At 51.3% G+C, this 18593-nt stretch overlaps 1 protein-coding gene across 2 annotated transcripts in view; it reads right to left on the bottom strand.

Annotated features, from left to right (window-relative positions):
• Positions 1–10211: 10211 nt before the first annotated feature.
• GALNT18 (polypeptide N-acetylgalactosaminyltransferase 18) overlaps positions 10212–18593 on the bottom strand; it is a 328177-nt gene continuing 319795 nt past the window's right edge. For both annotated transcript variants that reach the window (XM_040989115.1, XM_040989116.1), the window contains one exon: positions 10212–10403. In XM_040989115.1, the coding sequence (XP_040845049.1) occupies positions 10257–10403 (147 nt within the window). In that variant the 3' untranslated portion in view covers positions 10212–10256. The remainder of the gene's footprint in view (positions 10404–18593) is intronic.

The raw sequence follows: 18593 nt of genomic DNA, 5'->3' as shown, positions 1-18593 counted from the left end.
GACTGGGCTCAGACTCTCCTGGCAGTCTGTAGGGTGGGTGTGAGCCAGGAGGACACGAGTTGAGCGAGGACGGCATGTGACAGCAAGTGCAGACTGCACTCAGAATGGCCCCTTATAGGAAGGGTCACTTACTGACCCCAGTTTTGTGTGCTCATCTTTTTTTCCCCCTGAAGACCAGCTCCTTCCCAGGAAGACTTGTAGTGTTTTGTGGGAACAGCCTTCTGTGTGGCTGGCTCCACCTGTCTAACAGATGGAAAAAATATAAGAATAATAGCAGCTAATGTGAATCGAACACTTCCCATCTTCAAAACTGCATTCCGCACTTGGTGTCATTTAATTGGTTCACATCTCACCCATCCAGATCCTTGGCCTTGCAAATTATAGGTCCTGCAACTAAAAGCAGCTTAAGTATAGGAAGCAATTTATTGATGAGAAGCCTGCTACAAACACATGCCATGATTAACTAAGTCAAATGGTGCCACGGTTACTTCCTGGGGGTTACAGACAGGTTGCCCTTTCTGTTTTATGCTCTGTGTTATGCCTTTGTCTACATCAGACACTACCCACTTTTATGAGCAAGAGCCTTTGTGGACAATGGGCTCCTGGAGCTTACACCACACAGTTTCTTGAATTGCCATCAGCAGTGACTCTTCCCTGGACTTCTGCCTCCTCAAAGGCAGGACGGGGTCTTGTGCATCTTGGGAAGCCCTTCTTTGCTTTCCGATTTATGCTCAAGGGCATATGTTAAGTAGATTGAATTCACCTGTCTCCCAGGGAGGCTTTTTGCAGTCCCATTTTCCCCCTTGGAAGGCAGATTGTAATGAGAAAGTAGTTTACACCCGATCCGATGCATGATTTCTCAGGACCAGCCATGTGACCTCCAATGGATATAATAATCCCAGGTTATTGTGGAGCTCAAATGAGTTAAAGTCCCTGGTGAGCTGTGAAGTTCCATGTACCTGGCAGTTGGTAATGACTTGGATTTATGGAGCCTCCTTAATTCCACAGGCTCGAACCCAGGCTAGTCCTGCCTATTTCCAAATGGGCTAAGAAGCATTATTATTCCTTGATGAAAAGAAATGCAGAGGAAGAGAGATGCCAGAACACCAACACAGGATTGAACGATTAATTTCCTGTCCCCTGTGCGCACATGGCAGACACCCACAGATTCCATGGTCTGAGTCTTCTAGCTTTTCATCTGGAAACTCAATAGTTCAGGAGCTCACCTCCCACACAGCTTCCCTTGAAGTCGGAAGTCCTTCCATACTCAACTCTTCTCTTTTCCACACATTCCAGATGCAAGCCACTCTCATGCCTCCCTCCCACCTGAGCCACCCACAGGTAGGCTTGCCTCCTCCAATGATGTCAAGCAGGCTTTCTTCATTCTGAGGATACAGACCTACATTCAACAAAGCCATTTGTTGAACATGGGTCTCTCCCCACCAAAGAGCTTTCCTACTGGCCTTTCACCTGCTCTCCTGGTGCTGCTTCTCCAGACGAGTAGAACATTCCTCTGTCTCCAGTTAATCCTTCTCTAAGTACACATCAGCTTCAATGTCACTGCCTCGAAATACGCCTCTCATTTCCCTGACAGGTGTAATCTGTCTTTTACACTCTGCCAGAGTTGTGTGTCTCCTTCTACAGTCACGCTTTTTATGCTATTTAAGTATTTGATTAATATTTGTTTTTTTTCCACTAGACTATGAATTTTGCAAGGGTAGTGACAATGTCTCTTCTTATTAACTCTTGGGTCCTCATCATACAGCGCAAAGTACACTGATACATAATTCAAGTGTGCTGCATGAATGAATGAGCGCTGGCGGGTCCATTTGCTATTGGTAGTGAGGGGCTCAGCGTAAATCAGATAGTGTTTCCACTTTTAAAAATCTCATGAGTGGGGAGAGATACCATAGGGAAATAAATGATTTCACCAGGTCTGCAGAGAGCCTCCAAAGACTATTTAATGTGTATAAAATAACCATAAAAGGGAATAGAGGGACCAGCACAATGGTACAGCAAATTAATCCTCTACCTGCAATACCAGCATCCCATTTGCTGCAATGGTTTGAGTCCTAATTGTTCCACTTCCAATCTAGCTCCCTGATAATATGCCTGGGAAAGCAGAAGAGGCTGGCCCAAGTCCTTGGGCCCTTGTACCCATGTGGAAGACCTGGAAGAAGCTCCAGGCTCCCAGCTTCCTGCCCCAGCCCCCATCACCATGTTCTTATATTTACATAGAATGGGAGCTTCAAAGTTACAGCCTTAAAGTTGTGGCCAGTTTGGGAACAGGGTTCTAGGGATGGATTCTCCAAACCAATTGTCCAGCTCCAGGGAGAGGGGTCTGACCCATGCCAAGCAAGGCTGTGTGCCCCAAGGGAGTGCATGGCTCTCCAGGACTCAGCAGTGTGTGGTCCACCAACACTTGCTTGGTACCACATCCCAGAATTCAGGCTGCAGCTGAAGATCCTCCCACATCTCTAAGGCTGAGTCTGTGGTGGGCAGACATTGTCTAAACCTCAGCCAGTCAAGCACGTTTGTGTCATTCCGTCCCTCCACCACTTGATGCACCCGCTATTTTCTTGGCCCAGGAACTCACCTGGATTGCTGACTGTGCAGTGGCCAAGGGGAAAGGCAGATAGAGGTTATGATCTGGTGCGGTCCAGGCTACTAGTCCACCTTGCAGACTCAGGGATGTTCTGAGAGGAGGTGTTTTGGAAGCCAAATCCTGAGGACTAGTAGGTGCTCACTGGGTGACTCTGATGGGTGAGGCTGCAGCAGGAGGCCCTCAAGTCTCACAAAAGCTCTTGGGATTCCAGTTGGAGACACCATGGGAAAGATCATGTGCTGAGAAAGGTTGATGTATGTGCTGGGGCCTGTGAGGTAGGCTGCAGCCGTGATAACAGGGGTGGGCTTCCTGCCATCCTCTAGACCTTTAAGGTGGGGAGAGGAGCCCTTCCAAGCAGAGTATGTAAGGGGACATTTCCCAGATGGTGGGCCCCAGGACTGGGGACCTAGGTTGCTAGCTAGGCCCTCTCCAGAGGACACACCTGGGAAGGGTTCACCTGCATGTTTGTGAGTCTGTGGGCATGCAGTGCCCAGGGAAGGCAACTCACCCTTTGTTGGAACACAGAGGAGCAGCATTCTGGGGGTCATAGGAGAGTCAAGGGGGGGCTAGAGGCAGATGTGAGGCACTCCCCCTTTGAGGTGGCAGGTAAAGGTGGTGAGAAGGCTCTCTCCCTCTCACATCTAATCATTCATTATGTGTGACAGCTCCGTGTATGTCCTCACCTTTCCCAGGCCATCACTTAGGCAACTCCTACACACCCAGCAAAGCCTGGACAGTAATCACCATTTCTTCTCTGGGATATTTTTCCACTGTAGTAGGCCATGGGGGCCTCTGCCCCCACCACCCTTGCCTCACACTAAAGACCTGGGTATGGACATGAATGATTTCTTTCTTTTTTTCAAAAAAGATTGCTTATTTTTATTGGAAAGACACATAACATTTATGAAGATAAGGAGAGAGACCAACTGCTAGTTCACTCCCTAAATGGCTACAATGGCCGGAACTGAGCCCATCTGAACCTAGGAGCCAGGAGCTTCTTCTGGATCACCCACATGGGTATAGGAGCCCAAGGATCTGGGCCATCCTCCACTTTTCTCCTAGGACACAAGCAAGGAGCTGGATGGAAAACTGAGTGGCTAGGACACCAACCAGCCCCCATATGGGATGACACACTTGGAGGATTAACAAGTTGAACCATCATGTTGGGGCCTGTGAATGATTTCAATTTGCGTACTAGCTTTAATTCCTTGTGTTAGTTGCTGGCTAAGGCAAGCTCAGCCTCTTCCTTTCTCATTTGTAAAGTGCGCATGTATATTTACCAGAAAAGCTGTGTGGATATGATGAGATGTGCATCATTGTGAGTGGAATAGAAGCTCGGGGGCTAAACCTTCAATTGCTGAGTTCTCCTGGCCTTGGTCATGGCACCTGGTCATGACCATCATGGTCTCCTTGTGGACAGGGTGCACCTGTCTCTGGGCCTGCACTCAGAGATCCATGGAGAGGAGGGGAAGGCCTTTGTGAGTCTGGCTCCATTGGTAACATGCAGAGGGTTCTTGCTCAGTGACTGCTATTGAGACGGTTGGCCGAAGAACTAAGCAGAGGAGTGAGGTGCTGCCCCCTCTGCTGATGCCCTTGCCACTCCTGCTGGTGTTCTTCAAACTGTAAATCATAAAATGGTGTTTTGAATCTCCCTGACACCATTCTCATATGTGGGCACTCCAGCCACGGTGGCCCAACTGTGTGGGTCCAGAGCCTCAGACATCTCACTCTCTGTTGATCCCTGACTCCCGCCCACCTTTACCCATAGGTGCTTGTGTCTGCTGTGATGTTGATGTCAAAGGATGAAGATAGTCCTGTATTTCAAAGTCAGCAGGTAGATCTGATTAATTTTGGAAATGAACAATACAAAGATTCATCAAAAACTTTCAGGTATGAGCAGCAATAAACAAAGCCAGAACACGGGGTGCTATTTATTTATTAAAACTGTAAATTGAAGGGAAATGGGCTATTTATTTTGCACAATGTCTTCCACAGAAATAATTGGCTCATTAATCAAACCCTCTCTTACCATAGCCATGTTTGGAAGGTCAGGCTTGCCAGGGGAATTGAAACAAGAGGAGGCGTTGACAGACACAGCAGCGTGAGCAGACGTCCTGTGGATTCAGAGGAAGTGTAGAGGCAGCCAGGCTGCTGGGAGGTCAAATGCCATGGGGGTGAAGACCACATACTGGCAGCAGGGATCCTGCGTTTTGGCTGCCATCACCTGCTAGCTCTATGACCTTGAACAAGACACTCCACCTGCAGGCTTTAGTTTCTTCACCTGTAAAATGATGCTACTACTGGCTCCACTTACAGGGCTCCAGGATGCCTGAGTGGGGCTCCAAGCCAAGGCTACAGGACAGGCTCTGCAGCCAACCTCCCTGGCTCAAGGGCATGTTCTGCTAAGTGTCTGCATCCTGGCAGAATGATTTGGCCTTTCTGGGGGTAGGCATTTGCCCCAGAGGTTGAGACCCTCTTTGGAATGCTTGCCTCTCTTCCAGAGTCCTGGGATCAAGCCCTTTCTTTCTTTCTTTTTCTTCCTTCCTTTCTCTTTCTTCCTTTCTTTCTTCCTTTCTCCTTCTTTCCTTTCTTCTTTCCTTCTTTCCTTCCTTCCTTCCTTCCTTCCTTCCTTCCTTCCTTCCTTCCTTCCTTCCTTCCTTCCTTCCTTTCTTTTTTGGATTTATTCATTTTTATTGGAAAATCAGATATACAGAGAGGGGGAGAGACAAAGAGGAAGATCTTCTGCCTACTGGTTCACTCCCCAAGTGGCCACAATGGCCAGAGTTGAGTCAATCTGAAGCCAAGAGTCTGGAGCCTCTTCTGGGTCTCCCACGTGGGTGCAGGGTCCCAAGGCTTTGGGCTGCCCTCGACTGTTTTTCCAGGCCACAAGCAGGGAGGTGGATGGGAAGTGGGGCTGCTGAAATTAGAACTGGCGCCCATATGGGATCTTGGGGTGTGCAAAGCGAGGACTTAAGCCACTAGGCTACTGTGCCAGGCCATGCCTCTGCTTCTGATCCAACTTCCTGCTAAGGAGGCAAGCGATGGTGCAAGGACGTCAGTGCCCGCCACGCACATGGGAAGACGTCAGTGGTGTTCTTGGTTCCTGGCTTTGGCTTTGCCTAGCCACAGATCTTCAAGGCATTTAGGAGAATCAGAGATGAGATCTCTCTCTTTCTCTTTCCAGTACAATTAAAAATGAAGAATAAAAAAGGAATGGCTTGGCTTTGCTGTGTTTCAGTTTTGTCAACTCTAAGATGAGGGTGACAAGAACCGCGTTACCTACTAGGTTTATAATGAGTACTGAAGGAGAAAATAATCAAGTACTTACCAAAGTGCCTGTCCATAAAAGTGTCCAGTAAGTGTTTGTGATATTATCATCATCATTCTTAGAATCTTCTGGGTCTGTGATTTTCCCTGGACACCAGTCAAAATCTGAGTGAACTCAACAGGTGAACAGACACCCTAAGACTTTGATCCTGAGTTGAGCGGGGGAGGGGCCACGGGAGGGCTGTTAACACCCAGATCCCTCCTCACCTGTGCTCACGCCCACACGTGCCAACACCCCCTTCCTGGAAGCACCTGTTCTTTCTCTCTGCCTCCACCCACAGTCCTAGAAACACCACACTTCCTGGCCCTCCTAGCCTAAGACTTTTGTCCTGGCAGAGTGTGAGAGGGGCAAAGGAAGGACTGAGAAAACACGGCTACACCTGATGCCCCATTGTAGCTGGAGGAACTCTATGGCTTGGGCAGGTGACAGCAGTGCCCAGAATTTGAATCTATGGGACAGAGCCCAGCCTTGGTGAGTAGGTGGACCCTGGGTCATAGCTCTGCAGCCACTGGAATACAGTGAGATATGTTGCTCCCTAAACTCTCGTGGATCCCATCTGAGATCTTGAATTATGAGCTCAGGCAGCAGCCTCAAAACTTCTCCCTCTGGGGTTGCCATTGTGCAGTAGTGGGTTCAGCTACTGCCTGTGATGCTGGCATCCCATATCTGAATGTTGGTTCAAGTCCCAGCTGTTCCACTTCTGATCCAGCTCCCTGCTAAAATACTTGGAAAAGTAGGTCTCTCAGCTCCTTGCTGAAACATATGCAAAAGTGACTCTCCCATTGCTGCTACTGGCAGTTGTGCTCCTCTCCCAACAGGAAGTGGGGATCCCATACTCTTTTTCCATTTTTCCCACAGATGGGAGCCAGACAGGGGCTAGGTGGGAACTGGGTTGTGGGCCAGGCAGCAAGATCAGCTGCTTAGGAGGTCTTTCCAGCACAGGCTGGAAAAAGTTCTTTCTGGTTTTAAAGAAGGCAAGGCAAGCAGGAAACAAAGTTGTTTAATGTGCAAGTCATTAGAGAGAATAATGATTTCACTCCAGGCTGTTGCAAAAGTCCTTGCACAGCTGCTAATAAGCTTGCAGCAGCACCAGCTGAGGCTGCGATGAGGGCTTCTTCGCCTCTCTCCTCCCTGAGCTCTGACCTCCTGCTTCTGCCATACCTATGCAGCGCCTCTACCTCCTACCTCTACATCGGTGAGACACAGGGAGCAGGGACTGGTTGCATGGTTCCTACTCTAGGGGCAGCAATCAGAAGTCTCCAGGGTCATCTCGAGCATTCATCTCCCTTCTGGATATCTAGGCTGGCCAGAGATAGGGATGGGGTGGGAGTAAAGAGTGAACAGGTGTCCGGGGAGGAGCTGCTGATCTCAGCTGCTGTAACTACCCCCTATTAACTTATGGGGAAGGTGCTATTATCAGATCTGCAGATGTTGTTGGGAGTGGGTGGCACTGAGGTGCACCTGCTAGGAGGGCCAGGAAGTGTGGCATCGTTAGGACTGTGGGTGGAGGCAGTGATGAGAATGAGAACAGGTGCTTCCAGGAAGCAGGGATTGGCATGTGTGGGCGTGAGCATAAGAAGGGAGGGATCTGGATGTTAACAGTTATGGTGACACATGAGGGTAGGCTGGTGTATGGATGTGCAGACACTGGGCATCAGGACGTCAATGGGGGGGGCATAATTGTAGGTAAAACTGGTTAGCGCTTACTATGCACCTGTCAGAGTTCTTTGTGTTTTACATCAATTTCATCACTGAATTTTTCTCAACCACTTCACAAAAACTGTCAGTATCTCCCACTTTTTTTTAAGAGGAGGGAGCTGAGACACAGAGAGATTAAGCAGCTTGTTAAGATTACTCATGTGATAAGTAGCAGGGCCAGGGCCTTACCCCAGGCTGTCTAGCCACCTACCTCTCTGCCTTTGTCCCCCACACTGGGGATGCTGCTGAGTGTAGGGGCCACAGAGCACTTTGAATTGAAGGCTGTGTTGGACAGAACACCGTGTTGAGAAGGCTGAGGCTTTGGCAAGGACAAGAGGAGGGCAGGGATGGCCTGGTCCAGGTCAGGGCGGGGTAATGGCTCCCATCCTGTTGCGGGGGATCAAATAGATGGCTCTGATCCCACAGGTCTGGAATAGGGCTTGAGAGTCACCTGTCTCATAAATCATCAGGTGATGTTACAGCAACTGGTTTGGGACTAGACTCCGGCATCACTGGAGTAGGGTGTTGGGCATGGCTGATGAAGAAGGGATTGGTGCTTTAGAGATGAGGAGAGAGCTGGATTGAGTAAGGTTAGCACTGGGAGTGAATTTCAAAGTACAGAACAGGTCACATCTAGAGAAGGATGGTGATTGGAACATGCAGGGGAACGTCAGTTTAGATAGGCAGGGAAGAAAGTATGTGTGAAGAGGGGGAGGGGCCCAGCTGTAAGAACAGGCACGGGCAGTACCTGCAATCCCACTGGAGCCTCTCCACTTAAAGAGCTCCAGCTCTAGCTGTGGACTTCTTGTGTGACATCTGTCAGGGTGACCAGCCCAGCAGGTGTTTGGGTATCTTCTCAGTGACCCAGAGCGGACCCATAGGGCTTTTGGGAGAATTGGATGTAAAGTTTGTTTTAAACAGGGAGTCTGTGACAGTGACCCAAGATGAATCCCATGCTGGATAGGGCTGGAGGCCTCAGGGGACTGAGACCATAGGCCTGTGGTCCCCTAGGGTCTCCTGGGGGTAAGGGGCGCCAAGACCACAGGCTTGTCGCCCCCTGGGGTTTCCCAGGGGCAAGGGGGCCAAGACCATAGGCCTGTCATCCACCAGGGTCTCCCAGGGGCAAGGTGATTTTTCTAGGTTGGTTAGTTTCCAACTGTCAATGACTGACCCACAGCAGGTGGCCGCCTGGGCTGGGAGCCACCGCCCCTGCCACCAGCACTCCCTTCCCCCCAAACAGAAGTCACAGAGAAGTTGAGGAAGTGAGCAGCATAGGCACCTGCCCAGGGTGGGAGGGGAGGCTTTCCTCCCCTCCCACATCTTGGAGCCAGGCATTGGTTCTTGATTTGCTGTGAGTTAGAGGGCTGGAGATAAGATGGGTGGGAAGTGGTGCTCAAGTAAAAAGGGGGGTCCCCAGACAGAGAATGGCCTCTCTGGATGGTGAAAAGCAGCATGCAGCTGGAGGTGATGGGTGGACAGAGGGCATGCTGAGTGCCACTGTTCTGCTGAGGCCGGGCCCTGAGGGGCTGTCTTGGAGCCATCCCTGAATGGGCCAGATGGGTCACACTGGGATCCCTGAAAAGCAAGTTTTCACCCTTCATCCTCACCCCCTAAATATCAAATTGAAGTGGGATCATTGGGTTTGGCCTGGTTCTTAGAAAGGTGGGTCACTCAGCTGGCAGAGACAGGCATGCACAGAAAACATAAAGGAGTAGGAGGTGACGGCTTTGCACTGGCCTGAGTCTGCCGGCAGCCAGGACATGGGCATGGAATGGACTGTCTTCCTTCCGAACACTTGCCAGGAACTGACCCTGTTGCTCATCCCAGTCCCAGTCTCCCAGTCTCCAGGATGGCGAGGTAAAGAGTCTCTGTTTTGCCAGCCACCAGGCAAGTGGCACTGGGTCATAGCAGCTGTAGGAAGCCAGGAGCCAAGCCAGTGGGCTTAGCAACTGGACATGGGCAAGTGTGACTGCTGAGGGGCTGGGAGTGGGGAGAGGGCATGGTGGCCTGAGGCCCAGCAGAGGCGGGGTACTTCTCAGGAATGAAGACATCGGGCTGTCCCTGTGGAGGAGTAGGGATGGGGGTGGGTGAGGAGCACTCTGTGGTGGGAGAGGCAGGGGGTGACTGTGCTCCTGGGCAGAGCCCTTCTTGCTGCCCAGGCCTCATGGAGCAAGCTGGCAGCCTGCACCAACAATGTGCCCTGTTGGCAGGGGTTTCCACTCTCCATGCCTAGGGATGTGTTGTAGGAAGGCAAGGTCCCTAGAAACACATCTTTGGTTACAAAACCTCCTAGGTCAGAGGAGCCAGACCCACAATGTCTGCAGAACACCAAGTGACCATGTAAAACCTTTTCTTAATCAATCATTTTTTATTGTCCATTATAAATATTTTCCATTTGTCCCCTATTTACAGTTGTAAAATAGTATATAACATCATACCCTCACCCATCATTCTGCATCTTTCTAGAAACTTCATGAAAATCGCATAGGAAGTAAAAAGCTCTTTTTGTGGGGTGGGGAGGGGTCACACTAACCTGGCTCCCCCAGATGCCGAACGAACCCCCCACCATGAACAGCAGGCGACAGGACATGGCAGCAGGTGCTACACAGTAGCAAGGGGGCAGGGTCAGGACGACAGGCTCCGCAGGACGTTGGTGATGCCCCAGTGCTGGCCTGAGCACTTCTGTAGCACCAGCTGGAAGCCAAACTCCAGGTCGCTGTTCTCCTGCAGCTCCAGGCAGCGCTTGGACTTCCGGTTCTGGATGGGGCCTCCCTAGAGCCAGGGTGGGCAGAGAAGGACGATCAGAGACCATGGCACAATGCAAGTAGATGTGGGCAGCCTCAGGCCTTGTGCCTGGCGGGGGCTGGAATAATTTGTGCAGCCCGATGCCTTGGGGGCAAGGGTAACCATTCCCACAAAACCCCAGACATCCCCATCTGTGCTGGGTCAGTGTCCACCTGAAGACTGGACATGAGTTTCTGTTTTTCCCCAGAGCCCAGTTCTCTGCAAGGGCTTTTGCCTGCCTGGCTGTGCTGGGGCACGTGGGTTTGCTCCTATCCCAGGGGCCAGGCCCTGCTGTGAGAAGTTGCTATCCCATGCTGAGCCTGCATTTAAGCATGACCTGAGGCCTACGGCTTCTAGGGCCCATCTCCTGAGTAGACCCTTGCAGTAGTTGGTGGTGCTGAGGCACCTGCATTCCACCTGCTAGGCCACTGGTCTCCTGAGCCCTAGATATGCCTGATTTACCCCATTCCTGACCCTCCAGCCCCTTCTGTGCTATTAATACCCAGAACATTCTGTAACCATGCACACATGCACACTCAGTGAATGACCCAAAGCCTTCTTGGAGGGAAGCAGTTGTGCTCCCCAGGGAAGGCCCACAAGGACAAGGAGGAACCCTTTGCTTTGTGTGTATGGTGTGTGTGGGGGGATAGGGGTGGGAGTGGGACTTGTATAGGACTTGGTCCCTCTGTGACTGCCTGTGAGGAACCTGGGGCAGCAGCTTGAACCCAGTATCTCTGTCTAACATATGCTGACTCAGAGGCCATAGCCTAAGTGCCCTGGGCCCCACAGAAAACCTTCAGGGCCTGCTGCTGCATCTCTCCCTAGCATCTGTAAGCTCCATCCCCTTTGTCCTGCCCACATCTATATCCTCTTGGGGTTCCTGGACTTAAAACAAACTGGGGTCCTTCTCTATGCTTCTGCAGCAGCTCAGCTGTAGCCATGTCACAAAGTCCAGCTCTTACCCATGTCATTTCCCCCAGGGAAGCCTTCCTCACGAGTCCCCAGCTCCCACCTCTGGTCCAACCAGCTGGCTTGGCACACATCCTCAGTGCCTTCTCCAGCCCTATAGGGGGCAGTATGCCATGGGCGAGGGGTGGGGGGTAAAAGTGGGTCTCTTCTGTAAGGCAGCCGGCTGGAGTGTGTCACAGCCATCCCCATAGGAGCAGCTGACCCCTCAAAAGAACCCCAAGACTCAACTCCCACAACCACCTAGGCAACTGGCAGTTTCCTGGATATCCTAGGATGTATTCCACGTATTCCTAGGACTCAGTCATTCCAAGGGTAGACATGTGTGCCAATGACATGAACTTGAACACTTTTTGAGGTGTGACTGGTGAAAGCTCCAGTCTGGTCTCCTGGGCACTGGCTAGTGGTTGAGTTGCACATTTAGGTTGTGTGTTTGTTTCTGTACCCATGTGTGCTACTCTTCCATTAAAAAAAAAAGTGAAGCAGCAGGCCCAGCTCCCTCACAAGGGACTTTGAGAAGCAGGGGGAGGCGACAGGACCCGAGGAGCTGAGGGCGGGGGCTTGTGAGAGCGAAAGGCAAGCAGGCAAACAGAACAGCTTCTTCCCATTCACCTGCCCCTCTGGCCTTTCCTGGGGTGGAAGTGGGGAGGCAGAGGTGTGCAGGTGTAGGTTTAGCAAGCACAGAGGGACAGCGACCACGGGTCACTGTCTCGGAATCGTCACCTTGGATTGGATGAGACCCAAGGGCTAATACTCTTGCTGCTGTCAGGCTGTTCGGTTCTGCTTAGCACCTCTGGGGACGAATCACTGTCATTTCCCCAACCTGACCCTGGCCTACTAAGCCCTCAGTGGACAGTCATGGTGCTGACGCTGGGCCATAACACCCCTGTGGCCTCCTGGAAAGAAGTGAAAGAAGTAGAGAGAGGCCTGGAGTGGGATGGGCTGCATGGGTAGGAACAAGGGACACAACCTCCATGACAACATCTGGGTTGGTTAGGGAGCGGGCATATGCACCAAAGAACAGCTCCCCTACCCACCCGCAATTCCTGCTCAAAGACTGAGAATGAAGAATCTTCTAGAACAGCACAGTGAAGGCCACAGGAGAGCAGAGGCCCGTGTGCTCTCAGGGAGCACAGCTGGGCACGGAGGGAGGAGCCTGGCCACTGCACTGACCTTTTCCCATCCTTCTCAGCCTTCAGTCCTCCCGATGAACAGACTCCATTCTCTCCCTCTCCTTGGGGGTGAACTCCACCCACCGGAATCACAAGGAAGTTGTCCCTCCCTTATTCAAGGCCTCCCTGTAAGTTCAAGGGCAGCCTGGTCTGGTTCCCTCTGCACCTGCTGGCTGGTCCCATGGCTCTGGGCTGGACCTGGAAGCTGAGACTGGCTGCTTCTCTCCTTCCCCTCCGTACCCCGCCATATGTGTGTGTGTGCAGGCTGTAGTGCCTCCGGTTTACCAGTCCAGTCATTTGGAGTATTTGTGTAATACAACTACAAGATCTGGAAACGCACAATACTTTTAATTAAAGAATTGAAATAAGGGCAATTAAACCTGGCAGGAGAGAAACCACAGCACACAGAGAGCTTAATTGGAATGGAATCTAAATTAAACACGGAAGCACTTGAAAAAAAAAGACAATCAGAAGGCGAATGTATAGAATGAAGATGGCCACTAATAGTTCCTGGGAGTGGACTGCCAGCCCCCCAGACTGGTTTCTTCCTCTCTGGACCTCTCTGCAGTTGACTGGCAAGCTCAGGAGGCACAGGACTGTGCACCTGACTGTGGTCATGTGACCCCAGAAATGGCCAGGCTTCCATCCAAAGGAGACACAGAGCTTCAGGGCACTCCATGTCTCAAAACAAGATGTACTATGTGCACATGCAGGCACGAGGAAGCTGTGGTCCATGAGTCCCTCACTGGACACAGAGAAACAGATCCCACATTAATCCACAACCAAGTACCTCCCAGCCCCAGTTTCTCCAAAAGGGTTTTCTGTGGCGACTATGAGTGTAGCACCAAGCTCCTGAGCCCTGCTCGTCCTGGGAGTGCAGGGAGTATAAATGGATCAGAGGACTGGGCCGGGGAAGGGTGAAACTCTAGGGTGCCCCTCTGGGTCACTAGGCCTGGGGCAAGGCCCGAGAAAGCAGCGTTTTAAGTTCCCAGGGTCTATTGGCTGTGTTGCTGCTCTGAGGAGACTCAAAGGATCACCTTCCCGCCGTGGGCCAGTGTGTGGCTCGCACAGCCATGGAAAGCAGCTTTACCTCAGAGTCATAATGCAACACCTGCCTGCAGCCTTTCCAGCACAGAAGGACTTTCTCATCATTGGACTTATTGGCAGCACCTGAGGACTGCAGCAGGACAGAGTCAAGGCTCCTCCCTCTAATGTGCAGACAACTCCTTGGGCAGACTTGGTGGTGCTCCCTGGGAGATGTGCCCATCCCTCCCACCTGTGCATTTCAATACTCAGGTATGTTTGAAGGAGGTTGGTGCTTAGAGGGTGCCATCCTAGCAGCCTTCCTAGGGCAACAGTCCCTTCTGGAGAGAGCACCCCAGCATCTGCTTTACCATTCTGTCACAGCAGTGGTGGTGACAGAGTGATGCTGTCACACTGAGATCAATCCCTTGCTTTGCCGCTCAGGTATTTTGCAACAAAGATCTCCTGGGTGACCCAACGCCGCCTTTGCACTCCTCCCACTGCTCCTGACCTCCTCAACCCCAATGCTGCTTTCACTCATCACTATACCACTAAATCCCCTCACAATCTCCCTACAAAGAGCGCTCCTAACTGGTGGAATGACACCCTCAGTGCATTTCCAATGCTAACTGATGGTCAGTTTGAGAAATCTTTGGATCTAGAAGGAATCACAAGCTGGAAGAATCACAGGAGGCAAGAGTGGCCACTTGTATTATTGGCTCATCATTGTGTGCTGACATGGGAAGCACTGAGTGTTTAGAGATGGATGTGTTGCTAGAGGAACACACCTCTGGCTGCTGACCACTGTTACTCAAAGCTCGAGTAGGGAAGAGTCCTGGAGTAACACCCTCCGCCCCCGCTGCCTCATTACTATTTTGTAAGCATCACTGTCTCAAAGCCTGCCCCACTGGCACAAGCCCAGCTCGCCCTGAGATAGTGGGGCCCTCCCTAACCCATCTCCCATCCCCCAGCTCTTTCCTTCCCATTTTCCCTGCATTTATGTACCAGGGGATCTTCTAAACCCTACCTCAGACACCCACCTAGAGACCTCCCAGCCCCTCCCTTTGCTAAAAGGTGAAGTTCAGCCTTCTTGTGGATGGCTTTCAAAAACTACAATTGCCTGCCCTGGCCTGGCTTTTCCATCTTCTCTTCCCTAGACCCCACTGCTGACTATACATTCCACACACAACAAACAGTGGTGTCATCTGCCTCCAATATACTTTGCTGCTGCGTGCCTTGGCCCAGACAGAGCCTCTGCATGGGACAGTCTTTTCCCTTTCCATGTCTGGTAGTGGTCGCTGCTACTTTCAAACATACACCAGACATGGGAAGCGCCCTGGAGCTCCACAGACAGAGCTAGTGCCTTTCTGTTTGCACTCTCATCAACAGCTTTTGTTGTGTGTTTACATGCTCGGGAGCACCTTGAGGGTAGAGGCTGCGTCTGCCTAATATCCACATCCCTCCTGCGAAGCCCCTGAGCTCAATCACTGTTTGATGAACGACTGAAGGAAAGAATGTTCATCACCGGGGAATTGCTCTTTGGAGCCCTGTACGTCAGCGTTGCCAAGAGATGTCTGCGTTCGAGGTGGTGTCTCCGTGTAAGCGTCTAATCCTGTTCCGATTCAGCCAGGCGCCGTGGCAATTCAGAAGCGCTCCAAGGGTTACAGGAAAGACATTTTGCTTGTTAAACAGAAGAGCTGGCTGTGAGACAGAAGGGAATATATGCAAATGCATGCTTTTTTTTTTTTTTTTTTTGTAGGAGGACCTGGAAGAATCACACCAGATTATTTGAAAAGCATGCAGGCTGGGTGTTTAGAACTGAGATGTGGTCCTTGGGAGAGTCAATGGATGTGGCACATACAACCAGGCAGCAGATTGGAAATGCACCCAGCCAGTCCAACTTCTGCACCAGAACAGTCTAGCAAAGACTAAAACAGGCGGCAGGAAGAGTCTGGGCAGTGTTCGGCCATGGGGTTGGGGCACAAGGAGCCACATGCAGTGTGGTGGCTGCAGGGGGTGCCCGAGATAGGCCAGACCCAATGCTGGGGACTCACGCCATGATCACTGCCACCACGTGGTGAGCCTGCTGGCTGCCTGGCAGCTCTGTGGTTTTTAAGGTATGTAATTGCTGCCTAGGGACATCCATGAATAAGGCCAATGTGAGCGTAGGTGAGAGATGAATCCTGTTTGATTCCCTTGAGGTGTCACAGAACTTGCTGGCAAGTAGGGGGACTGAGACGTGGTGGTTTGGAGGGAAGAGTCCATAAGGTCTATTTTGGGCCAGACTGATTCACCAGCCCACATGAAAGTCCTGAGGGCAGGGGGCAGGCCTGGTGGGGTTATTGGGAGTCGCCCTGACTAGGCTGCAGCTCCCACCGGTTTGCGTGAGGGCCAAGTGTGAGGTGGGCAGAATTAGGCTTGACTGTAACACCCATTGGTTCATGTGGAAGACGGTGCTGGAGACAGAACTGACCCAGCAACTGCAACGATCAGCATATAAGCTTCATGTGAGCTAGATCAGGGAAAAGCCAGGCTGGGCTGATTGTTCCTACTGGTGCAAGGAAAAATTAGGGTGGGTGAGGGTTGGTTGGACTTTGCTGCAGCATCAGCTGACAGAGGCTGGCAGAGGAGGGCTAAATCTGTCAAGTTAAACTGCAGAACCACCTGGAGAGTGCATGATCCGAGAGTGGGAGCGGCCAGTAGGGAAATAGTGGGCCCCTCCCTCTTGGGTTACCACTCCCACTGGAGAGCATGAAAACCATGACTGGGGCAGGGGTCGCTGGACAGAACAGTACCCACCAGTATTTGTGGGGGCTGCATAGTAGGGCTGGTTGAGTTGAACTAGGCTTCAATGCCCATTGACATATATAAGAGCTGAATGGGATGTGGGACAGACTGGACAAGTCTGCTGTACATACTGGCAAGCATTCACACACAAGAATCAGGTCTGGGATCACCTCAAACAAAGTTTCTTTGGGGATCCCTCCAATTGAACTGCTGATTTCAGAACCCCGATCAGGAAGAGAATTGCAGGTTCTATTGTCTCACCATGGAGTACATGTGTCAAAGCTGAGCCTCCTCAGAGTTTCAGATAGAACAGTAGACAGTATAACTAAGCGCACATGGAAGAAATGGCAGTCCATCAGAGCCCGCAGAGGACACCTGGTACCACAACAGAGGATGGAGGACAGAACAAATGGATCACCTGCCCTAGCCACGTGTTGGCAGTAAGACCTGGGCAAACTGAGACCTTAAGGTCAGCCAGCGGATTCTGGAGAGATTTCATTATGCTTGGAATGGTGGGATTGGCAGCAATTCAGAACTGTTGAACTATTGAAATCACATGAGCAGTGCCCTTGGCGCATGCCCCATGTTGGGGACACTGAGATGGGATCTGAAATGGGGTGTGAGGCTGGGTGGGGCTTCTCCCTTTAGCTCCCTCCTTACCCTAGATACACAGACATAAATGTAGAAACAATGGTCTTACCCACTTTCCTGTAACCCTTTACCCTTTGTGTCCTAATCTTCTATGTGAAGATTATAAAAAAAAAAAAAAAAGACTAAAAGCAGTGGCAGGGCCAGTGTGGTGGTGCAGTGGGGGGAAGCCACTCCCTGCAATGCCAGAATCCTAATCAGAGCGCCAGTTCCAATCCTGGCTGCTCTGCTTCTGTTTTAACTCAGTGCTAAGGACCTGGGGAGGCTTCAGAAGATGGCTCAAGTCCTTGGGCCCCTGACCCATATGAGAGGTCCAGGTTCCTGGCTTCAGCCTGGTCCAGCCCTGGCTGGTACAGCCAACTGAGCACTGAGGGCCTCTTTTACACTCTGTCTTTTCTCTCTGCACACTGCCTTTCAAATACATAAAATTTAAAAAAAATGTTTTTAAGGAAAAAGATCATATAAGAAAAGTTAGCTCAAATACAAAACTTTAGTCACACAAGAAGCTCTGGCTTCTGGTCTTGTCCACAGTGATTGCTCATCAGTGAGTGCTGGGGACTTATTCCAGTCATTTGATAAACACTGATCATTTTACAGTTAACAAGCTTTTTCCATATGTCCATTATTGAATATCAATGAGGGTGGAATTCCTGCACTGGCTCTGTAAGTCTTGTTTCCAAGCCATCCCATTGGTGCAAGGATCAAAGGTGTGGCTGCCCACACCTTTTATATGGGGGTTTTCATTAGACAGGATGCTAACATGGCGATAGCTGTCAACCCTGTTCATTCAAACAGGGATCCTCTGGGGTTTCCTGGCCAAGACCAGGTGCTAGCATGAAGAAAGGTGGCAGATAGACTGGTGTATCTTTACCTCAAGGATCAATGGGTGTTAGTCCCAGTCAGGGATGGATAGATGAGTATGGAAGGCCAGCCATGGGTACCACACATGAAAACTGTCCTGGGGGATGGAGCTGATACATGACCCCCTGCAAAGGCCCTGGGCATCTGTGGGGAGGGCTCCAGGTGGATGGAGATGGGGTGAATGTGGGCCTAGTCCACTGCAGCAGCCTGGGCCCAGGCTCAGCACCCAGTTGGAAAGTCAGCTCCACTGCTCCCAGACCATGTGGTCTTGGCTAAGGGACGTCATCTCAGTTTCTCTCCTTGGAGGCAGATCTGGATTTACTAACACAAAAAATGGGCTCACAGAGGCAGGTGGAGCTCTGTATCCCAGCTGGCTCTGGGACCCCAGGAGGAGCAAGGCCTCTGGTGGTGGGGGCACACATAGATGAGGTCAAGTGCTCAGGGTCCTAGGCACCTAGCTGGCCTATGACATCCAGGGGCCAGTTCAGGGCAGCCAGACCCCAGCAGCTGCTGCTTCTCCTCCCCCTCCTCCTTTTGCTCGCTGGGAGTTGAGGTGGTTCATCCATTAGAGGACTCTTAACTGTGCAGATCAAGGTGTCTACCCCATGTCTCTCAGTCTGAGCTTCTTAGGGATCGAACTCCTAAGCCGAACTCCCGAGCTGCACTGCAGCCTCTTTCTGACTTCTGTCTCTGCCCCTTCCTAGAATCTCCCACTTTAGCC

Source organism: Ochotona curzoniae, unplaced genomic scaffold (assembly GCF_017591425.1).
Source record: "Ochotona curzoniae isolate NIBS_2020 unplaced genomic scaffold, NIBS_Ocur_1.0 contig_517, whole genome shotgun sequence".
Classification (NCBI taxonomy): domain Eukaryota; kingdom Metazoa; phylum Chordata; class Mammalia; order Lagomorpha; family Ochotonidae; genus Ochotona; species Ochotona curzoniae.
Note: the sequence above shows the minus strand (reverse complement) of the source record. Positions and strands in the feature narration are given on the sequence as shown.